At 41.8% G+C, this 21,065-nt stretch overlaps 1 protein-coding gene across 1 annotated transcript in view; it reads right to left on the bottom strand.

Moving 5' to 3' along the window:
* Positions 1 to 21,065, bottom strand: part of TTC7A (tetratricopeptide repeat domain 7A) — a 173,107-nt gene that overhangs the window by 110,686 nt on the left and 41,356 nt on the right. The window contains exons 9-11 of the mRNA XM_030235497.2: positions 18,946 to 19,083; positions 18,469 to 18,552; positions 7,624 to 7,728 (exon numbers count right to left, since the gene is read on the bottom strand). Of these exons, the coding sequence (XP_030091357.1) occupies positions 7,624 to 7,728; positions 18,469 to 18,552; positions 18,946 to 19,083 (327 nt within the window). The remainder of the gene's footprint in view (positions 1 to 7,623; positions 7,729 to 18,468; positions 18,553 to 18,945; positions 19,084 to 21,065) is intronic.

The following is a 21,065-nucleotide window of genomic DNA, read 5'->3' as shown; positions in this document are numbered from 1 at the left end:
CTTCCTAATCCCATAACTTGAAAACATTTAGGTGACAACATCAACAAATGGCTTCATAAACAAATAACCTGGGTTTATTAGAAGATATCAAACATTAGAAGAAAATTACTTTTAACATAAACCTGAAGAAAGGCTGAAAAGTGCAAGTGAAGAAGCAAATCTCCACTGCTTGGATTTCTTCCCACTGGTGTAACTCCGAGGCCACAGAATTCAAACTAGATATAGACCAATTATACCCCACTTTCTGAAACCTCAGATCAGTCAGTCCAACGACCAACACGTATGTTACCATCAAACCCTTTCCTGAAAGCACTGTGAAAGCATTAGAGCTGCTCATTGCCCCATCAGCTGTGACTGGAAGCCACTAAGCGACACAGGAACACCTCCTGCGGAATACTGGGACTTGCCAACTAAACTGCAAGACCTGTCTTTGAGGGCATAATCCAAAGCCTACCAAATAGTCCCACCTACTTCAGCAATGCTGAGATAACACCCTTAAAGTCTGATCAACATCAGCAAGACTGAGATTTATTTCTGATTTCTTAACCTGTCAGTAGCCCTACCAGCTTCCCTGCCAAATACTGAAATGTGTCCTGGACCAGAGCCTAGGACAATGGAAGAAATGGGCAATGACTTGCCACATGGAAAAAACCCAAAAAAACCCAAACCAAAAAACCCCAAAAAACAAAAAAAACCCCACAAATGAACAACAAAAACCCCTCCTATATTATAACTAAATTCTTCATCTCTCAGAAACTTTTACATAAGACATGAAACCTCTGCAGCTTGAAAATTCATTATGCACCTCTTTGCCACCATGAACAGCTACATTCCCACTCTCTTTCTTTATTGTTTCTCCTCTTCTCCCCACACACACTTTCATCCAAGAAGTCTCCATTAGATAAAGAAAAGAACTCTACAAGGTATTCTAATGACTAGTGAACAAGAGTAGGGGCGGGTAGAGTGTATGGAAAAAAAGACTGAATGAAAATTTTGAAGCTGAAATGAAGACATGTAAAATTGGAGAGATTTTGTTCCATTGTTTCTCTGAATGGTCACCTGATAGTAATTCCAGTTTCTGACTGGAAGTACCTATACTGCACGAATTAGTAGTGCACCATTCAGCCTTCCTGCCTGCCAGTTACCAGGGCCACCTGTCAGTATCAGAATAATCTAGTGAATGAATAATTAAAACCATAACTTTTCAGAGTGGCTGAAACAGCACTTCTAGAACATTCTTGTGACCATTTATTCAAACTAAACACTAATGGCACTTTGACCAGCCACAAAGATTCTTATGAATGCAAACCTAGGTCAGCTGAAGACTGCTTTGAAAATAAGGGGCCTCACAAACTCCAGCACAGCTGGTTCTGTTTATGAGAACATTTACTTTTCCTTCTTACAGCACTCAGACACTTCTCCTGCCAGCCCTGCTGTGGCAGCTATCTGCCCCCTCTTCTACCATTCTCCTACTCTTCAGTCATTCAGGGCAAGTGTGAAAAGCCAAACCTTTCACTCACATCACCCAATGTGAGGTTTCAGCTCCCCAGTGCATCAGCCTTGCAGATGGCCTAGTCAACTGTGAATCTGGAAAGTACTACCTGAAACAGGAACAACCCCCTAGGGACACACTTGGGGTAACCAACTAAACTGCAAGGACTACCAGACTGCGTCTGGATAAAAGCTCCCTCTCCATGCACGCAAGTGAGGGACCAGCAGTGAGCCTGAGCTGTGATCTGCCAGTAAAGCTGTGTCTGTGAGGTCCTTAAGGATATGGGGTGTCTTCAGTCTGTTCTGTGGAGATGAGAAAGGGAGGAGGGAAGGCCTACTATGTTATTATCTTAGAAGCAACAAAAAATGAAGTCTCAAAGCCCTCCCTCCAATCTGGCCCTTACTGTTCTAACATTTTTCTACATACTTTGCACAGAAAAGCTGGTGGAGACAAAGCTCCCTGCCTCCAAAACTTGCATGGAAGAAAGACAACCTGGGGGAAAAACAACCTAAGAAGAACTTTCTGCATTTTGAACTCCAGCTATATGAAGTGTCAGGAGGCACCTGGAACCACTAGCTAAGCAACCCTTCTACCACAGCAGAAAGCAAACACCTGGCACCTGGAGAGAGACAGGCTGCCAAACTGTGAACTGACACCAATGAGATGACAATACTCTGGGGTTGGTTCGGCTTTTTTTCCCCTTTCACTTCCTTCTTCATATTTGAAAGAAAAAGAACAGTTGCTAGCTGTGCCATCCCTGAGGGATGATTCCCCTGGTACAGAGAGTGGCTGTTCCAGCCACCACTGTTATTTGGCCACAGGTTTTGGTGTGTGCTCAAGCCAAGCCCGGAGGCATACTGACAAGGGAGTGGAGAACAGCAGGTGCTGTCCCCTGGCTTAATGCCACCCAGCTGGTGTCCAACTGCCACCCAGATTGTTTTTAGAAAAGCTCAAGCCCTACCCCACTGAATCAACAGCTTGCAGGACTAAGCAGAAATTGCACTTCCAACCTGCACACATTTAGAGTAACTAAGGACAAACAAATCAATGATGAACGCAGGATGAAAACAGCGTTTCATTGTGCCAAAAAGAGGAGCACACCAAGGAAGAGGCAGGAAATACATCAAATGACACTGGACTTAGGACAGCAGACAAGGTTCATGAAGCAGGTGAATTTGGACACCCATGACACAGAACAATACCCAAGCACTTAAGAGATCAAAATCCCACAGAATGGGTATGTATACAAAATTACACATGATGTTATTTAGTTGAATCGACCCCTTAGCATTTTAATTACACTGGGTTGTAGCTATAGAGACTAATTCAGAGAGAAGAATATAAATATAGTGAAATGAGAATGATGTGAGGAAAAATGCATAGGAAGAAAGTGGTCCATAAGGCATAGTCTAATGAAAGGTTTTGTCCCAGAGCTGTTTACAGCACACAAAGCCAATCATGTTATGTACGTCAGTAAAAAAAAACCTCCTGTGCTTTCTATTGCTGGTCTAGTCAGCATTTGCTCTCTCTGTCACCATTGTTAAGCCCACCAATTTAGCCTGTAAACTCAGCCCCCAGCACTTAGGAATACTCAGGCCTTTCCTCCACTGTAGCTAAAGTGGTTTGTTTACAAAGGCGATGTATTGAAGACAAAATTATTGGTCATTTTTAATGTCGAAAACCCATGGGATTGCCCCAGAACAGAAGTGGTGATGTAATCAAGAATATCTTTTAAAAGACATAAGAAATACCTAGTAGCTCCTTGCCCTTCCCTGCTTTCTCAGCAGCCTCTCACTCTGATGATGCTGATCCTCTCAGATGTCTGTCAGCAGGCAGAGTAACTCCAGTAATTAGGACTAATATCATCTTTTAATATTATTCATACTGCACTATGACCTATGCATTTCCAGGTGACTCCAGAGCTCCTACATGACTGGGTACCAGCACATGCACAGCATTTATTATCTATAGTGGCAGGGTCAACATCAGACAGAAGGGGAGAGGAGCACTCTCTGATTAAGTGCTCTGTGAAAGTAATGAATGGTAAGCTGTTACCTCAAAAGTATGCAGCTCTAAATCTACATCCTGCCAACCCCCCTCACACAAACACATACCATGACGTCCTGACCTCATGGCATGTCCCACTCAGTTTTTGTGACTCCATGCACAGTCTGCCCTGGCCTACCACTTCTCCCTATCCCTGACTGATGGCATGATCTCTGTCTTCCCAGCAAAGTGCTGCAGTAGAGCACTTGGCTGCGCATACTAGTTCAAAGAAATTAGGGAGATATGAGGTACAGCACCATCCTGTGCTGCAGCTTTTGTCATGGGACAAAGTCCTTTGAAAAGCTTGTATTAGCTGATAATACTGGCATCATTTGATGCTACACAAGTTTAGCACACCACCACTATTGCTATTATATCAGCTGCAGACTATTATATCAACTGTGGAGTAATTAAAATGATAGACATGCCTCATGTCTTCCTGCTTTTTGTCACAGCAAAGTTCTAGAAGATTCAAGCCTATCCTAGGACTACAGTCCATTTTGCTCTATGTGCATTTACAATATTTTCAACATGCCTCCATTGAAATCAATTGAGTAAAGGATAAAAGAAAGCATCAGAACCCTAAATACCTCAAATAAGGCTCCAAAAAATGGAGAAATTCCATATTTAAGGCTTGTGTGTAGGAAGTTCCATTTTTAGTATTTTCATAATACCTGCCATAACAGCATCCTGGAGAACCTAGATTAGTAGTGAAATTCACAGAACTGTACTATTAAAATATTAAAACCATCAACTCATACTGCAACTCAAAGTCATTGCCAAAATAGGCAAGTGAGCATTCAGCTGAGACCATGCCAGGGAAGGCTGAGTGAAAGAGGAAATTGCAGCAAGCCTTTTAGTGAGCAGAACTCTGAATTTACAGTGGAGCAAGGCAAAGCAACCTCAGTACGGACATATTCCAGCGCAAGCTACCTCAACTCTTCTATGGAAATTTAAAACAATACTCTGACCTACAATAGTCAAAGACTTCACAGTGCATTCTGGAAAGCTAAAAGACAGCTGGCTAAACACAAATGGGTTTTGTGATTGCTTGATAGAATCATCCATGTGCAAGTCCAGCAAACTGCTGTGCTGAAACCCCAGCAAGCTGGAAGGCTTAGCAGCATATTGCCTCAAAAGGAATTCTGAGCCTACTACAAAAACATTTAAAGCACCTGTGTAATGGTTTAGATACAATACAGAAGTTCCAACTTTGCTGTACAGGCTTGACTGCATCCTGACCATACAAATGTAGTTTACATATGTGCATTCATTTTGAAGCTTTTCCAGTCCTTCAAGTCTACTGGCTCAAGCTATAGAATTAATGAAGTTCTGATTGTTTACAGTGGATTTTTTTTATTTTTGTTTTTGAAAATGTCTAATTCTGAAAAAGGTAGCCTAAACACTGCTTATACCACTCAGTGGTTTACTGCAGGCCCAATCCTAAAAGCTAGCAGTTGATGGGGCAGATCATCTGATGTAAGCCAGCATAGTACCCCTAACATGCCAGCAGAGTACTGCCAACTAACATCAGTTAATGATCTAGTCATACTGCCACAACAGAAGCTGGGGGAGGCTCAGCTCTTTTCTGCATCAGACTCTGCTGTATATTGATTTGCATGGCACTGGATGAATGCATCCACATTTTCACTTTGATTTGTTCTGCACTGAGAGATTATTTCATAGATGTGATCAGAGCATCCTCAATGTTGTAAATCACTATAGTACATTTCAATTAATTTTCTGTTTTCCCTGCTCTTAAAGTATGCTGAAACACTATGTACAAAGCCAGCAAAATGACTTAAGTGATCAGTAAATTAATCATGAAAGAAACTGCTCTGTGCTGCTCATGACATTCTGTAATTATCCATTTGCATAAATGTTGTATTTTGGGGTTTTTTTTTATTGCTAGTAGCTGCAAGAAGACTAAAGTACTGCTTGCCCATGGGCTATAAACAAACTGGCTACAATACTGCACCACACAGTAGACAGATGCAGGATATAAATTAGCTGTTTCATTTGAATAAATGGTGATCTGAGTTCACCCTTTTCCTACTCAGCCAGCAATCAAGTACACAGATATATTTCCTAATTGAAAAATTAAACATATTTTATATGTTCTGAAAAGGAAGATATATTTGAATATTTGTAACTGCTAATATTTGTCCATTAGACTGTTCCTGTCCCATGTCGATCTTGCTTTCTATTTATACTGGCATTGATCAGCCTGTTAACTTCCAGTTTAAATTATTCAATTCTGATTTGATTGCCATGTAATTTAAATGCAAATAATTACTATAAGGATGACATTTAGAAAAAGAGCTCTGCTAAGCAGGAAGGTCTTTATTAGGCACAGGAGTCTGCCAGTAATATCAAAAGCACCCCTTTGACTGAGAGATGTGGGAACCTATCATTTCATTTCTTTTAAAAGATGATCTGATTTCCCTCAGACTCCCCTTAATTAAAACCCTTCTATACTATCATCAAGTTTGCTATGAGGGTAAAGCATAGGCCACTGACTGAAAGGAATGGAAAAAGGAATATTTTTTAATTTGGTTTTAGTTCATAAGGCTATGCTCTAGATAACTGCAGTAAAATTGCCCTATTGTGAAATCATGATTTTATTTCATAATACCCCCAGTTTTGAGCCAGGGTCTGACTGAATAACACTGAAAAGCATTTCACACAATAAAAAAGCAGTACATTGAAGAAAAAATCCTCTTGTTTTGAAATAATCAAAACCAGCTCATTTTTCCCTTCTTCCCTTGCCTTTCCTACTTTTTAGGGTTAGCCAGTTGTTTTATCAGCTCTGTCATGTATGAGAAGTCTGGACATACTGTATTGCCCAAGGTGGAATTGAGTTACAGTCTCATTGTCTTTTCAAAGTAACGAGGTATTTTTATATTATAGCTGTGCGTTGAAAACTTCATCAGACATGCTAAGAACAACACTCAACACAGCTGTAATGCCTCCCTTTCACACTGCTTTAACATCTCTAAGAATCCAAAATAACCTTATTTACTTTATTTTAAAAAATAACATTCACTGTGAATCTTTTTATACATCACTGAATGACTTTCAGCCTTCAGAATTTAGAGACTGAGCTGTGGGTACAAGAGAGTTAAATTGCTCCAAATGTAGAGCAGAAGTAGGTTGGGCAGTTCAGCAAGGATTCCCTGAAGGTCCTCAGACTTGAAGGTTTTTCCTATAAAAAGATGCTGCCCAGCTTTTGCTGACTCACATATACACTTAACCATTACAGTTTGAACAGTGTCGTTCTTTCAAAAACTTCCATAACCAGACACCCTCCCTGATGGTGGTGTAAACTGATACACAAGTTTAGCTGAACAGCAGCTTTCATCAGACAGGGATGCAGAAAGTGGGAAGGTGGAGTAAGGGAACAACACAACAGCAAGCTGGCTTCTACAACTTTTCTCCAAGATCTGTGCAGATTATTCTGGTATTTTCTTTCATGTTTTCTTGAATCTTGTTCTACTTCAGTTCAGCAATTGTAATCCTTCACTGACTGCAGGGACACCTCGTGGTGAGGACAGGTGAGAACAGCAGGCTGCCATTCAGTTAATTAAACTAAGTAGAAAAAGAGTGACAGATGTTTCTGCTCCTTTGGATAACAAGAATTTCACGGGCACAACTTCCACTCCCACTCTGCTTCTGGGGCGTACATTAACACATCCAGAACACAAAACATTGACACAGCAACTTCAAGAACAAAGGACTGAGTTGTCCAGCAGAGCTGAACTATCTAACAGTCTACTTATAACTATTAACTTGTGTCCTGCAGGGGCTACAAGAGTGGCTGATTCAATGTGACACTCAGTTGAAGCAGCAGTCCTCAGAATGGCTGTTATGTCTTTCTCCCCTCCTCCTTTCTTCAATGTGCCAGCAAAATACATTTTAATGACTCACTGCAAAATTTCTTGCAGAGATTTTCATTTTTTATAAAGGGCACATGTGTGTGTATGATTTTAGCAGGGATTCCCTTTCTCCCCACTGCAACTACACTGTGGCACTGTCACTGCAGCACCTAATCTGTTACATAATAAGAATTGCATCAGCTTGCTTACCCAGTGCAGTGACCCAATGCAGACCTTGGCAGCCAGAAGAGGAACGGTGGGATCTGTAGGTCGCAGTTTAGCACACTCTCTGAGCACTGACACAGCATATGCCGACTGGAGGAGTGGGGGAGAGGAGGAGGAAATAAAAAAGGCTGATTAGACAATGCTGTTGAGAGTCCACGCAGAACACTGCAGTGGCATGTAGAAAGAAGTGCTATGGAGAAAAGAATCCCATGTCAGCAACAAGTCAGCAACTTTATTCCCACCTCCACACGCAGACATGTGTACACACACGCACGCAAACCACAAACACACTCTTCCCACGCTCAGAGGAAACACGCCAAAGAGGCAGCCCTGTCTGTGCACTTCATAAGACACTGTTTTCTTAGCTATCAATGCACTGGTTATTTTCACTCTGCCCTCCCAATACACAAGAATTCTGCTGTAGTTTTCCTTGCATATAATCATCTCCCAGTAAGCCAGAAGAGAACATAAAGAGCTTATCCTCCAGTACATTCGCATTTTAGACCAACTTCATTTAGAGAGGTTTGTTCAGCTAAAGTAATCTGCTCAGCAGGTTGTTTTGTGTCTTCTCCAGTTCCAGAGCATACAAGAAACCAACTGGGACCCCACCATACAAAGGGCGGATGCAGCTCAATACACTGTTCACTGGGTGGTCCAAGCACATGCTAGAAAGAAAGCCCATAAAACTCTTGCTATCTGGTGTTAGGTTTCCATTAATGAGGATGTTTTCCAAAATTAGCACTTGCATATCGCTTTGGATCTGATGTGCTCTCCAAACATTGTGTTTTACAGCACACATTCACAGCTGACACATTTCAGGTGCTTTAAAGAGGAATGAAGAAAGCTCTGGTCTGAGGCAGTGATGAAAAGGCCACCTCAGACAGTAAGAAGGTGACAGGAGCTGCCCTACCAGAGACTCCCAGCCCATTCCACCCAAATCACAGTTGGTCTTACGTTTAAACCTTCCTCACTACTGACCCTAATCCACTCAAATTTTTTCATACTTAAGCTCAGGAGGCATCTTGAAATTTCTCCTTGCATGCCTGTTTCCTCCCAAAGTCTTCCACACAGTCCCAAGACACAATGTTCCTGCTCAGAAGCACGTTAAATAGTCATGGCCTTTCTATATTACAGAAGAACAGCAACAGAAGCTTGCAAAGTCCAACAATCTGCTATTCCCATCAGGTCCTGGGCATCTCCTCCTGACTCCCAGGGGCTCTCCCTACCAGAGCTCTGATCTACACACAGCCTCTTGCTGCAATCCCATGCAGCAACACTACAGCTTCACATTCCCACTGTCCATCAGCATTTTCCCCCCTGCCACCACATCAAAGTGGGCTGCACCTGCCACCACCTTCCTCCACAGAATTGAAGGTCCACTTCTTGCTACTGAATTAAAAAGCTTGATTAGCAATTTGCTTGGAAGGGAATCTGGAAAAATGGAAAGCCAGATGTTCACCAGCCATGCCCACCTTAAGGCAAAGAGGGGTTTCATAACCAATGCAGCAGGGAGCAAATCCTCCTGCTTGGAAAGCTTGGGTACCCAGCTTGCGGTCTGAACAAGAGCAGCAGCACACCCTATGTTCTTCAGGTTGCTCCCACTTACGTAGAGCATCAGGCATGATCACTAAAAGTGAGGAAGCACTTGCTAATTTAAAATTCAAAATGCACAATTTGCCTAAAGTCAGAAGAAAGCTTGTCTCAGACCAAGAATAGAAATCAATAAACTTTGTCCTAGAGCTTGAACCATTACTTCATCCCTCTGAGAAAGAATGATGTGTAATTCAACCCTGAGGTCTAGGAACAGACTCCTGTGCTCTGTTGCCACAAGGTGACTAGCATCCCTCAGAATGAACCTCCCTGACACCTATTTGTTTGGAACAAGTGGTGTCTCAGGTTTTAGTGGCATCTTATTCCTCTCTTTCACAAAACGTACTGAAAGCAGCTGGTATTCCCAGCAGCATGATGGATTTGTTGGAAATCCAAGCATAACCCCATAAGGGACCTAGGCTGGATATCATCTTCTTGCCCTCCTACCTGTATTCCAGCCCCACAGGTGTTTCCAGAAAATAAAGAAACATGACAGCAGGACAATGTGCACCATGACAGCCATTATATCTGCAGTTGAACCCCACCAACCCTTGTCATCTCAGCATGCAAAAGTGAACTGCAAAGGCCAGATATGTAAAAGCCCATACACTGTCCAGAGCCAATGCTTGCAAAAACAGACACAAGCTCAACCCAGCAGTCATTTCTCAGCTTCGCTCCAGCACTGCAGCTGCAGGGAAAGCAGGAGGCACCTGGGAGCTAGTGGCAGCTCTCCTGTGGATCAGCAAAACCAGCATTAGCACAAACCAAAGCAGTGACAGGCCTGTCCTAATCTGGGCCACAGCTGTAGGACCTACAGCAGAAGAAAAGTGACACAACCCATTCCTTGCCAGCTCCTCTTGAACTCTGCTCCCTCCCTGTCTGCAAGACAAGCCAACACCACAGCCTCCAATGGCCTCAAACCACAGAGCCCTTGCCATGTCTGTCCTGCCCCAGGCCTGTTCAGGAGGCCACTGCAAAGCAGTGACTACTGAATGCTGCACAGGAGAAGGTGCCAACACCCAAACACCTCAGGTGTCAAGTCACTTTATTACATATGCACTTGAGAGCTTCTGAACATGGATTTACAGAGCAACAGGCACATTTTCTGCACTGCTCCTAAAACATTTACAAAGCAGTTTATAAAATTTGCAACTAAACATATGGAGTAGAAGTGGTTTTGGAAACAGGGTGACATGAAGCCTTTCTCCCCAGCTGCATTTTAAAAATTCAAGAGATATTATATAATTTCACCTTGAAAAATTTACTCAGCAGAGATTTTATACAGATGATGAAAACATTAGTCAAGGAATGACAGGAGAAATAATATCCCACTCCCACAGTGACCTTACTTAGAGGAGTCTGGCATGACATGTAATATCAAGGTTTCTTAAAGATACTAATTACAGACATTAATAGCCAGGGAAAAAAATATCAAGCACTCATTATTGAATATCATTGGTTTGTAAAAATATTTAATATGAAACAGTGTTTGTGCAACATTGAAATAATCTGGTAATTAATATTCTTTCACTTAGTGTGGGTGGACCAGGCAGCCAAGTGCATTGTTTGTGAGATTCACTGCAAGGCAATAATAATTTGATTTATTGGTGAGGCATGTTTTGAGAAGAGCAGAAATTGAATTCCAAGTGAGCACATGCTTCCCACTCATGATTCTGAGCTTCAGAGGGGCTCACATAATGATTCAAGCCAGGATTTATTGCGTTTCTATTTAACTTGCTAATTGCTGGCTTATAACGACTGCACTAGCATCAGTTCCCTAGGACTTCAGAAAGCTAGGTCTCATTTGGCCTCTCATCTAGAGCAAGGAATCACAAGGAAGCTATTGGAGAAGAATGGAGAGGAAACCTCCCCTTGCATAATTATGGCAGCCATGGTTTTGAATCCTGTAAGGGAGTAAAATGTAAAGAAAAACAACTATCCAAACACAGAACACAACTCCCATTCCCTATTTACTAATTCAATAATGAAGCATGGAGGCATACTCCTCAAAGATGCTTGCACATGAGCAGAAGTGAACCAAGAGCTTCCTACAGTAAATCTTCTGTCTTCCTTTTCCAAATGGCTTGAGAGAATTTGCCATCGGTTATGGTGAACCTATAAATGCTGCCCAAACGGTTTTTCTGGGTTACTCCAGTACAATTCCCATTCTTTCCCCTCCTTTGCTCTCTCACCCTATCAAAGCAACCAAAGAAGGAAATAAGAGAGCCATTTAATATTTAGCAGATAAAGAAAACACAGATAAGTAAAAGGAAGAATAATTTCCAGACAATAAATAATGCCTGACAGACTTTTGACATGCCATGAACATGCATGGCATGTCAAGTCTGTCTTGCACAGGTTCCGTAAACCTCCCTAGTTTTCTGCTTCTTTGCTACTTTTCAGCCAGAAGGAAAAATATTCCTCAAGATGGTGGGTTGGTAGACAGACTCCTTCCCAATTTACCTGGCAGTTTAGTACATAAATGAATTTCCACAGCTAGTGCTGCTGTATTTCTTGCATCATCCTGTCTAAGAATTGCACTATTTCAAAGGGATTGTGGGGAAATGGAGGAAATATTTCATCCCAATGCAAGAATTATTATTCCCTGTGTCCTGGGATTCACAGCCATTTAGATATAAATGACCTTGAACTGACATAGAAAGATGGCAGAATGAGCAAGCAATTGAGAACTCTGGAATCAGTAGTTTTGCTGTTAGCTTTCCATTGAATTTAGAGATTTCTGTGAATCTCAGCATGAACATTACTCCCCTAAGACATTTACTTCTCTTTACACAGGAACTGATTCCCTCCCTTTTCTTTTACCTTGTGTTTATCAAACTGGGGCACTGGAGTTAAGCAGCATCAAATACTTCCTCTTAAAAGTACCTCTTACATTCTAAGATCTATAAGCACACATTTGTACTTGCTAATGTGACAAACACCTCACTTCACACTTTCTGTCAAGAAAAGAGAGTTAAGCCTGAAGGCAATTATATAGCCCACCTAGGTATTCTGCTCAACAGTCAGGCATCTTAGGAAATTTCCATTTTTTGTACTATCTACAGCACACAGACAAACTCCCTTCTAATCTTTCCTTTGCACCAAAGGAAACCAAACTATTGAATATCCCCAAGATAGCTGACCTTTGTAACAGGATCTTTAACCAATGAATGTTCAATATTTTAACTTTCATTCCCCAGCAATGCTATTTAAGGAGCCATCCGAGGCCTCTGCTGCTCCCAAGGTTCCTGCCTGCAACACAAAGAGAAATGTACTTTTTTTTTTTTTAATGTCAGTTGCCTAGCAACCAGCCTAAGCTTTTGCAAGGATACCAACAGAAGGAACAGCCTAAATCATAAAATTTGTCTGCTGTTGCTGCAGAATTATGTATTAAATATATTTTTAACTTTCCTTCTAACCTTCTGGAAAGCTGTATGTTGGCAATACAGGCATGGCTGAGCCAAACTTGAAGCTCCTTGAAGCACTTAAGAGACATCTGCTTTTGCTGCACTGCTTAAATAAGGTGAAGGATTCCTTTTTTTGGGTGCAGCACAGATAGGAGCAGCTCAGACATTAGCTTGTCATTATTTGGCTATGACCAGTGTGTATCAGCAACTTGCTAAGGGCTCCAAAATCAGAGTTCATGTCTGTGTAAGACTGGTTTCAAAACCTTAAAAATGCTGCCAGCACAAGCTTTGGGCAAGACTGCAGTATCTCCAATTGCTGAGCAGCCAAAGGGAGCACAGTGACACTGCAAGATGAGCTCTGGGAAGAGCTGGAGTCCCTCAAAAACACAGCTGAATGACAGATACCAAAAAGGATTTGATTACTTCCCTTTGTATAACACTAGACACCTCCTGAAGCATTACATGATTAAGAAAACCATTCAGGTAGACATGCATGACGTTTTCTTCCTTGTTGCCTTAAAAAGGAAGAAACATAATGGCTAAGAGCAGAAAGGAGCATTTTGTGTGGTTGAAAGCAGCTTTAGCTGCCTCATTTTGCAAGGTATCATGCTTGGAGCATCCCTTACTGCCAGGTCTATCCATCTACATGGCAATCCTGACCATTGCTCCTGTGTTGCCCTCAGTATGGGCTTGAGGGGGCTGGGGAGGGTCAGCAATAATGCACCAGTCTCTGAAGTCACACAATTGCTGTCTTCAAGGCAAGCACTGAGCTGCCCATGTTCTGCAGGGCTGGAGAGCTTTGTGGCAGGCACCAGAGGAACATATAACCCCCATCAGCAACCCCAGCACAAGGCCTGCCTCCCAGCACAGTCCTTGCCTCCAGGTAGTTGCTTCCAGCTCCACTGAACTCTCACAGAGGCTTTTCCCCACAGACCCTTCAGTTGCTCCCAAGCTCCTCCTTTACTCACTCCTGAGGTACTTCAGCCTCTCAGTGAGTACACAGCTGAGGGGTGAGAGCAATTATCCTCTTCTAGCAGATACTCCAGCCTTCCATCAGCTGGCCTAAGGCTGTATTACCACTCACTCCTCCTCTCCAGCAACACACATCCTAAAGCACTTCACTCACCAACCAAGTTGTGTTGTGGGGTTTTTTCAGGCAGAGACATTGAACACGACTGTGAAAATGTTCCCATGCATTGCATACACTAACAACAATAAACATCCAGTGTACTTTAAAGATAAAGACTCATGAGAGTTGAATGGCTCAATTAGGGCACCCAGCACTTTTAGACTACAAAGACTCTGTTCAGTGTTCACAGAATAATTTCACTGCTATCCTTGAAGAATCCCTCCCTCACTACCATTAGGAAAATGGCAAGTTAGTATCACTAATCCCAAATCTTGTCTCCTTGTATGGTAGGCAGAAGACAGGCATCAATGTTGCTTCATGCTGCCCAAGGCATGTATTTTAACACTCACAATGCAGATCTAGGAGACTTCCTTAAGTACCATAAATTTAAGCTAGAGCCTACTCACTATGCACTTCTTCTCTACTATCAGGGAGCTCCAGCGCCACTTTGGGACACCCAGGCTCTGCCCTGTGTGAGGGCAGTAGGTGTGGAAGGGGACAGAAACCTGAAAAAGGAGCATGTAACTGATCCAACTGGTCCAAGTCCAAGGAAATGCTTGCAAGTGCACAAGGACCCTATTACACATCCCTTGTGCTTGTAATATATCATCTAGACACTATGATAATTTTGCCTCCAAGTTCAGAAATGCTGGTAGAGCTACCCTAGTCTGCAGGAGAGCTGTGTGCTGGTAACCTCCATGACCTCCAGGGAAAACTGTTTAGCCGGAAAGCAGCAGCAGAGAACAAATATACCCCAAGCAGCTCCCTCTCTTCTCTGCTGCAAAGACTACAAAGTCTTTTCCACTCTGTAAAAGCGAGTTTGGTCCTTCCTTTCCCCATGTTGCTCAATACTGGTCACTTTTTCAAAATCTTGAGACGAGCAGATGCAACTGTCTGCACTGGTTTGACTCTGGCAGCAGGACAGTGGCTTGTCTCACTGCCTGAGGACTCTGCCAGATGGCACCCAGCTATTATACCACTTGCCACTCAGCCTCCAGCCTGGCCACGCATGGCAGCTGAGGCAGGGAGCTGCGATGCCCGCTCAGCCTCCAGCTGATATTACCACACAGCCGAGGTTATTACCAGCAGAAGCAACTCAAAGCATCTGTGAAGAATTCAGCATTCAGCACCACAGGAACAGGGCTACTGCATTAGAATGATTTAAACCTCTCTAGCCTATTCAGAACTGCACTAGGTGACAAAAGACATCTCCCACCACATCTTTGCCATTGTCTAGGTTTGCCCAGCGCTTCCTTTCCTTTCCCATCTAAATTTGCCTACAAAAGTATTTCAAATGTAATGGTAGATTTTTGTCATTTAGATATACATGCCTCTCTTGTTCAGTGAATAGAGCTCAATATAAAAGGCATTCCTAAAAATGGGTTAAAAAACAACCAGACCACACCATCTCTCTTATGATGCAAGTTTCTGAGAAACACAGGAAAGTGAAAATGCTACCACTCCATTATTTCCACCACTTAAGTGGATAAAAGACAGACAGAAAGGTTATGCTTCCCTGAGTTTTTTCATTTACCGTTTTAGGAAGCCCCAAGGCCTGTAGGAACTCACTGAACTGATGTGCCTATTTTTGTTAAGACACATGCTTTTCAGAATAATGTGTAAACTCAAGCCTACGTGTGGTAATGAGCCAAGGTGGCTGGCCTGACATTCAGATTGATCACTTGTGAAAAATGACAATCACTATTTGGCAATTTTTTGTCTGGCAGAAGAAGAAATTACACTGAAGTTTGACTTGATTGACTTAATCAGAATATACAAATAAAACATATCTCTAGTCAAATTCAGTGTAGAAGAGAGGGCAAGATAGGATTTTATGGCACTTTGAAGAAGGTCAGAATTGAAAATCCTAAAAACATGTTTAAAAGAAAAGGAGAAACCAAAGTTTCCAGTATTTACAGGTTGATAAAAGTGTTCCTGTCATGCCCAGGATTTATGAGTGCAATTTGCTGTACTGCAGAACAAGTAATGCTGCAGGATGTGAGGTTTCATTACCAAGAAATGAGATCATGAATTGGCTGTGACTGAGACAGGTGAAAATAGATCTTCACCTATAAAAGCTCAAGTGTACTCTGCATTTTGCAGTCTAGACTGACCATACTGTTTTCTCATTAGCTCTTTCTGCTACACTGGAGCACTTGCTTGTAAATGAACTCTGTCCTGCTATCAAGCTGCAAAGCAATATAAAAATGTATGCCACATTTCCCATTAGCAAGATGATGCATTGCAGAGTATATGACAGGAATCCTCAGGGAATACTTTGGAATTAGAAGTGAAATACTGCACAGATGGGATTGTTGGGTAAGGGAATTCCCTCTGACCCATATAGGGCTCAGAACATTTAGCACTTTTACATCAATAAGCAAGATCAGGACATTTTACCTTGTAAATATTTAAAGTACAGGCAAAAAGACATGATGTACTTAAAAACCTGAAAAGATAGGACAGCTATAAAGATAAAAAACATTAAAAAGAGCAACACAAATATCTAAGAAACAAATATTCTGTAACATGTGGGGAAGGTGAAGAGCCATGCAAACACAGAATGGACAAGAATGGAATTGCCATTCAGCTTGTTATAAGCTAAAGAACAGGCCCCACTTCTCCTAACCTATGTTAACCTAAGACTGAAGCACAATTATTCTCTGCATATGCTCACTCTCAAACATCAGCAGTTAAAAATCTTCATTTGCTCTCCAGCAGATTACTAGAGCTATAGCACTGTCTGCTGTTGATAACCAGGTGACAAGACTTGTAAAGCCTCTAGAACTCCCAGATAAACCGCAGGTTCATTGTAAAATTTAGTGCCTTTCTGTCATGGCCTGTGCATCACTGTTGTCCTCAGTATCAAGGATTCAGGTACTGCAGGATTTGCAAAGACACAGAGGGCAGGACTGTGCTAACTCCAGCTGAATTCCAAGGTGAGCTGGACACAACATGCAGGCCCCCAGTTGACACAGGTCAATGCAAAATATTGGCACCATTGGCACCAAGCTTGTTATTTAAGTATTCCACCAGTACCTTTGGGTTTCCTTACACATTACTGAATCTAGCCATTGTTTTCAAGCTTGGAATTGGATTTTGAAATGCTTGCAATGAACTTCTGTAGCAATCTGTGAGGCCTCCCTGCTGATCTAATATGCATTGCCAAAGCTTTGGTATCTCATAAATCAGCCAGATGTGCTATATTTAAAGGGAGACAATGATGGAGTCCCAGAACAGAATCAGAGTTTGCAAGGTCCCACAGAAGACAGCCCTGGTGCCTCACAGAGGGGTCACTACAGCTTTGCCTAGGGTGTTCCACAGATCCCCAGTGATTTAGGCTCCACACAATCTCCACAGGGCACTCTTTTTCCAGTGTTCCGCTATCCTTATTTTTTTGCCTCTTAATAAGAAACATGAACTTGTGTTGTTGCAATTAGATGCCATCACATCTTGTCCTAACCACCACAGACAAGATTAACCCCTCCTTTTAAAAGCTTTCACAGACTTCTCTCAGACTTTTTCCTCCCCTTTAAGGTGAAAAAATAATTTCAGTCTTTCCATAGTACTACTTACTATACCCTTAGTTACATCTGATGCTCCTTACTAGACTTTCTCTCCTTGTTCTACCATTTTTTTTGAAATAGAATGCTGAACAACAGTCTTCCAAGATAAGGCTTTACTTATGCTCACAAAAGTGAAGGAATTCCTTCAGACCACTTCCAAGCTTTGCAGCCACTTATACATCACAAGACAATCTCTTTGCAAGGGCAGAGATTCATCTTGTGTTTCATGCCAAGGCCACTATTTCCAGCTCAGCCTACAGCAATAAAAGTCCAGTAGTAGCTGGAATTTGGCAAAGGAGTGCTAGTTGGTGGTCTCCACTCAGGTCCACATGGATTCCTGGACATTGCATGGACACAGAATATAGGACCATATTAAGTGGCCTACTACTGCACAGCATCAATTTGCTCATACCTCCCAAACGAGTAGGTGGGGACTCCAGAATGTACAGGCTACATTTTGTACCATCTATGTTTCTACAGGATGTCCACTCTTTTAAGACTAATAAAGAAAAGCTCCTGTTACCTTTGCCTACTTTTCACAACCACATTTCAGCCATCTCAGTGGTTTACTGATGACTTTCACAAATACCACACTAATTTAAAAAACCCACTTATGCTGAAACACATGACCATGCCAACATTCACTTTTTTTTTTCCTAGTGCACATTTTACACAAAGCACTTAAAAAATATTAAGCTTTTCAAGTTCTCTACGAAAAAACACTTACATTTCCTTTAACAGGTGGAAAAAGCACAGCTTAACTCAACTGCCCAGAGACACAGAGTGAACTGATGGCAGTTTCAGACATCACTCCTTTCTTATACTGAGCCCATTAATGTTGAACCTGCAGACAATGGACAGCTGTATAATGTTTTTCAACCCACAGCTATGCACAAAATCCATTTTTCTCCTTGGTAATATGAAAAAAAATCTACACAGAAAGAACAGTACTCGATACCAAACGCACACCCCTCATCACCAAGTGCAATCAGAGATTAAAAGGAGAGCACCGTCCTTTCACAGACCTGCCTGCTGGTACCTACTCCCACACATGACTCTACACATTCAAACAAGTAATCCAGATTCACTCTTCCAGAGGAAAATTTGCTCTTCCTGAGCCCTATGGTTTGAACCTTACCTTTCCACAAGCTACCATGGACAGGGCAAGCTGGTACCAGAGGTGAAATTCATCAAATGCAAACTTCATGGCTCTCTCCAAGCACTGAGAAAGAAATTATGAAAGGAATATCAGACTTTATTTATTTTCCTCCTTATACTTTTATCAAGACTGCTGCTTTGGTCAGCAAACAATCTGTTGTGGCCCTGGAGACCTAGGTGATTTTTTATTTTTTTTTAATGACACCATTTACACTTCTCAGCTAATGGGACTTGCTAGTGTTACATCATCACTTCAAAAGGCAGCCACTTTTTCCAAGTGCCCACACATAAATTACGTTAATGTCTCAAACAGTTCTTTGTGCCTTTCCGGCCTGTGCAGCCACAGCTCTGTAGCTGTTTCTGCTGATAGCACACTCCATTTTCACTTTCCCCGACAAGCCACCACAAAGAGGGGCTTTGCCAGCATGTTTGGAGGGGCAGAGGCCAAGGGAGGTACCTCAGACAGCATCACATACTGCCCTCTTCTGCCCAGAGTGATGCTGAGGAGGTCGTAGACTGCAGAAGCATCGCGGAGGCTGACAGCTCGGTCATCCTGCTGCTCTGGGGCTCGGCTGATCACTGCGTCCCGGTTTGCCTGCGCACACACGAGAGAGGCATCAACAACCAAGAGAGAAAAACAAAACTAACTCCTCCATAGGAAGCTACACCCACCACTCATTGCATTTTGTTTAAAATCATCTCAAGATTTTGTTTCTTTTAAAAGTGTATCCCAACATAATGAAGGTGCTTCCACAGAGCTGGTTTCTACCCACATTAAGGAAACTCAAGAAGATAGCTGTATCTACAGGAAGGAACTGCTACACTTATCTCATCTGGATTTGTGTCACAGAATTAGAGCATTATGAAACAGACCTACCAGATCCCATTTCCTCAATAATTAGAAATGCAAGGCCATTCTTAAACCATCTTCCTTGTTGTCTCATTAATTAGAAATTCAAGGCCATTGTTAAAGCATCTTCCTTATTACTTCAATTGCCTGCAACTGTGATAACTGCTTCCAAGGTTGATAATTTATCTTTTGTGTCTACACTAGATTTCTTCACAGTATAACCTATTTTTGTTGTTCTTTTTTGCTACTGACCTTTCATTGTTTAATTTGAGCAGGTTGCTTAAGTAATCAGATTTGCCTGTCATCAACTCAAAGCAAATAAAGATTTGGGCAATGCAATAACAAATTGGGTTTTTCAAATATATAAAAGATGTCTTAATTTTGCTAATCTATCAGTACATTGCTAGGCCTAGATCAGGAAGAAACATTACTCTTGACAGAAACAATCAATTAGGCAATTTCTGAGCATGTACCAAAATACCACATGCCACAGATTCAGATTTACCTCCAAATCCCAGCCCTCTGTGCTTTTCTGAGCACAAAGAGGGACACTACAATTCCAGAGTAAATGGAAAAGTCCTTCTGATTTCCAAACACAGAGGGCCTCACCCAGACTACCCAGCCTCTGGGAGAGGCAGTGCTGGATGCCACTGAGCCTGAGCACCATCTGATAGCACAGACACACTGCCCTGGGCTCCTCAGCTGAAAGGGGTGCAACATCAGACACTCAAGTCTAGACATCTGAAACATCAGAAAAATTAAGAAAATTGCCAGCAAATTCACCCTGAGCAAAGGCAAACAAAATGTTCCCTTCCTTGAAACAGGGAGGTTATGAGATTTATTTTACAATACAACTATAATCTTACACCTATTTCTTTCTAATTGTGGGGAGATTTTTTTTTTTCCGTTAAAAGGTTAAACATGGGAATTAAACGCAATAAAAATTTCCAGAATATGCAGCCCTTAAAGCCCACGCATACTTCATTGTGATTAAGCTGCAGCTGTTTCATCATGATTTTATCTGTGTAATGCCCCAGTTCCAAGCATTCTTCAACACAGCCTCCAGCCAAGACTGCAAACAAAATTACTGACAACTAACACAATCTCATCTGAGAGCTAAATGGTGACTGCAGTTGAAGGCAAGCTGACAGATCAGACTCAGTTGTGTTTGCACAAATAAACTTACAGCAATTCCTGCAGCCACAAAGGCATTTTTCTTTTTCATTCTACTGCAAAAGATGCAATTTGCGATTAAAAAAATAGTTCAGAACAACAGAATGCATGACAGAATGAAAACTACTTGAAAAATTCTGCAAGAGTACAGAGGCATAGCTTATCTATCTTTATTAGCAGAAATAAAAAAAATTTAAAAATACATGTTTAAGCTCTGTTTGGATTTAACATAAGACTGCTACTTTAAAAGGAAAAAAGGAGTTAAGTAAAGTCATATACTGTATAATCTCTATTGCCAAGTGAATCCTCCCACATATATACAATAGCATTAACACTTTTTTTCTGCACCAGTTACATTGTTATGACAATTGTTTGTAGCAAACAGCTACTGAGATAGCATCCCCATGCTCTGTAATCTCATCAACAACCTCCCATTACAATCAGCTACAGCCTGATGCTTTTTTGAGTATCCATGAAACACCAAGCTATGATTTTTAAGTGGATGCATTAGCACAGATACGAAATTAATCAAAACTCATGACTGTCCATCACGT

Source organism: Serinus canaria, chromosome 3, assembly GCF_022539315.1.
Source record: "Serinus canaria isolate serCan28SL12 chromosome 3, serCan2020, whole genome shotgun sequence".
NCBI classification, from domain to species: Eukaryota; Metazoa; Chordata; class Aves; order Passeriformes; family Fringillidae; genus Serinus; species Serinus canaria.
This window is presented reverse-complemented; position numbering and strand designations above follow the sequence as displayed.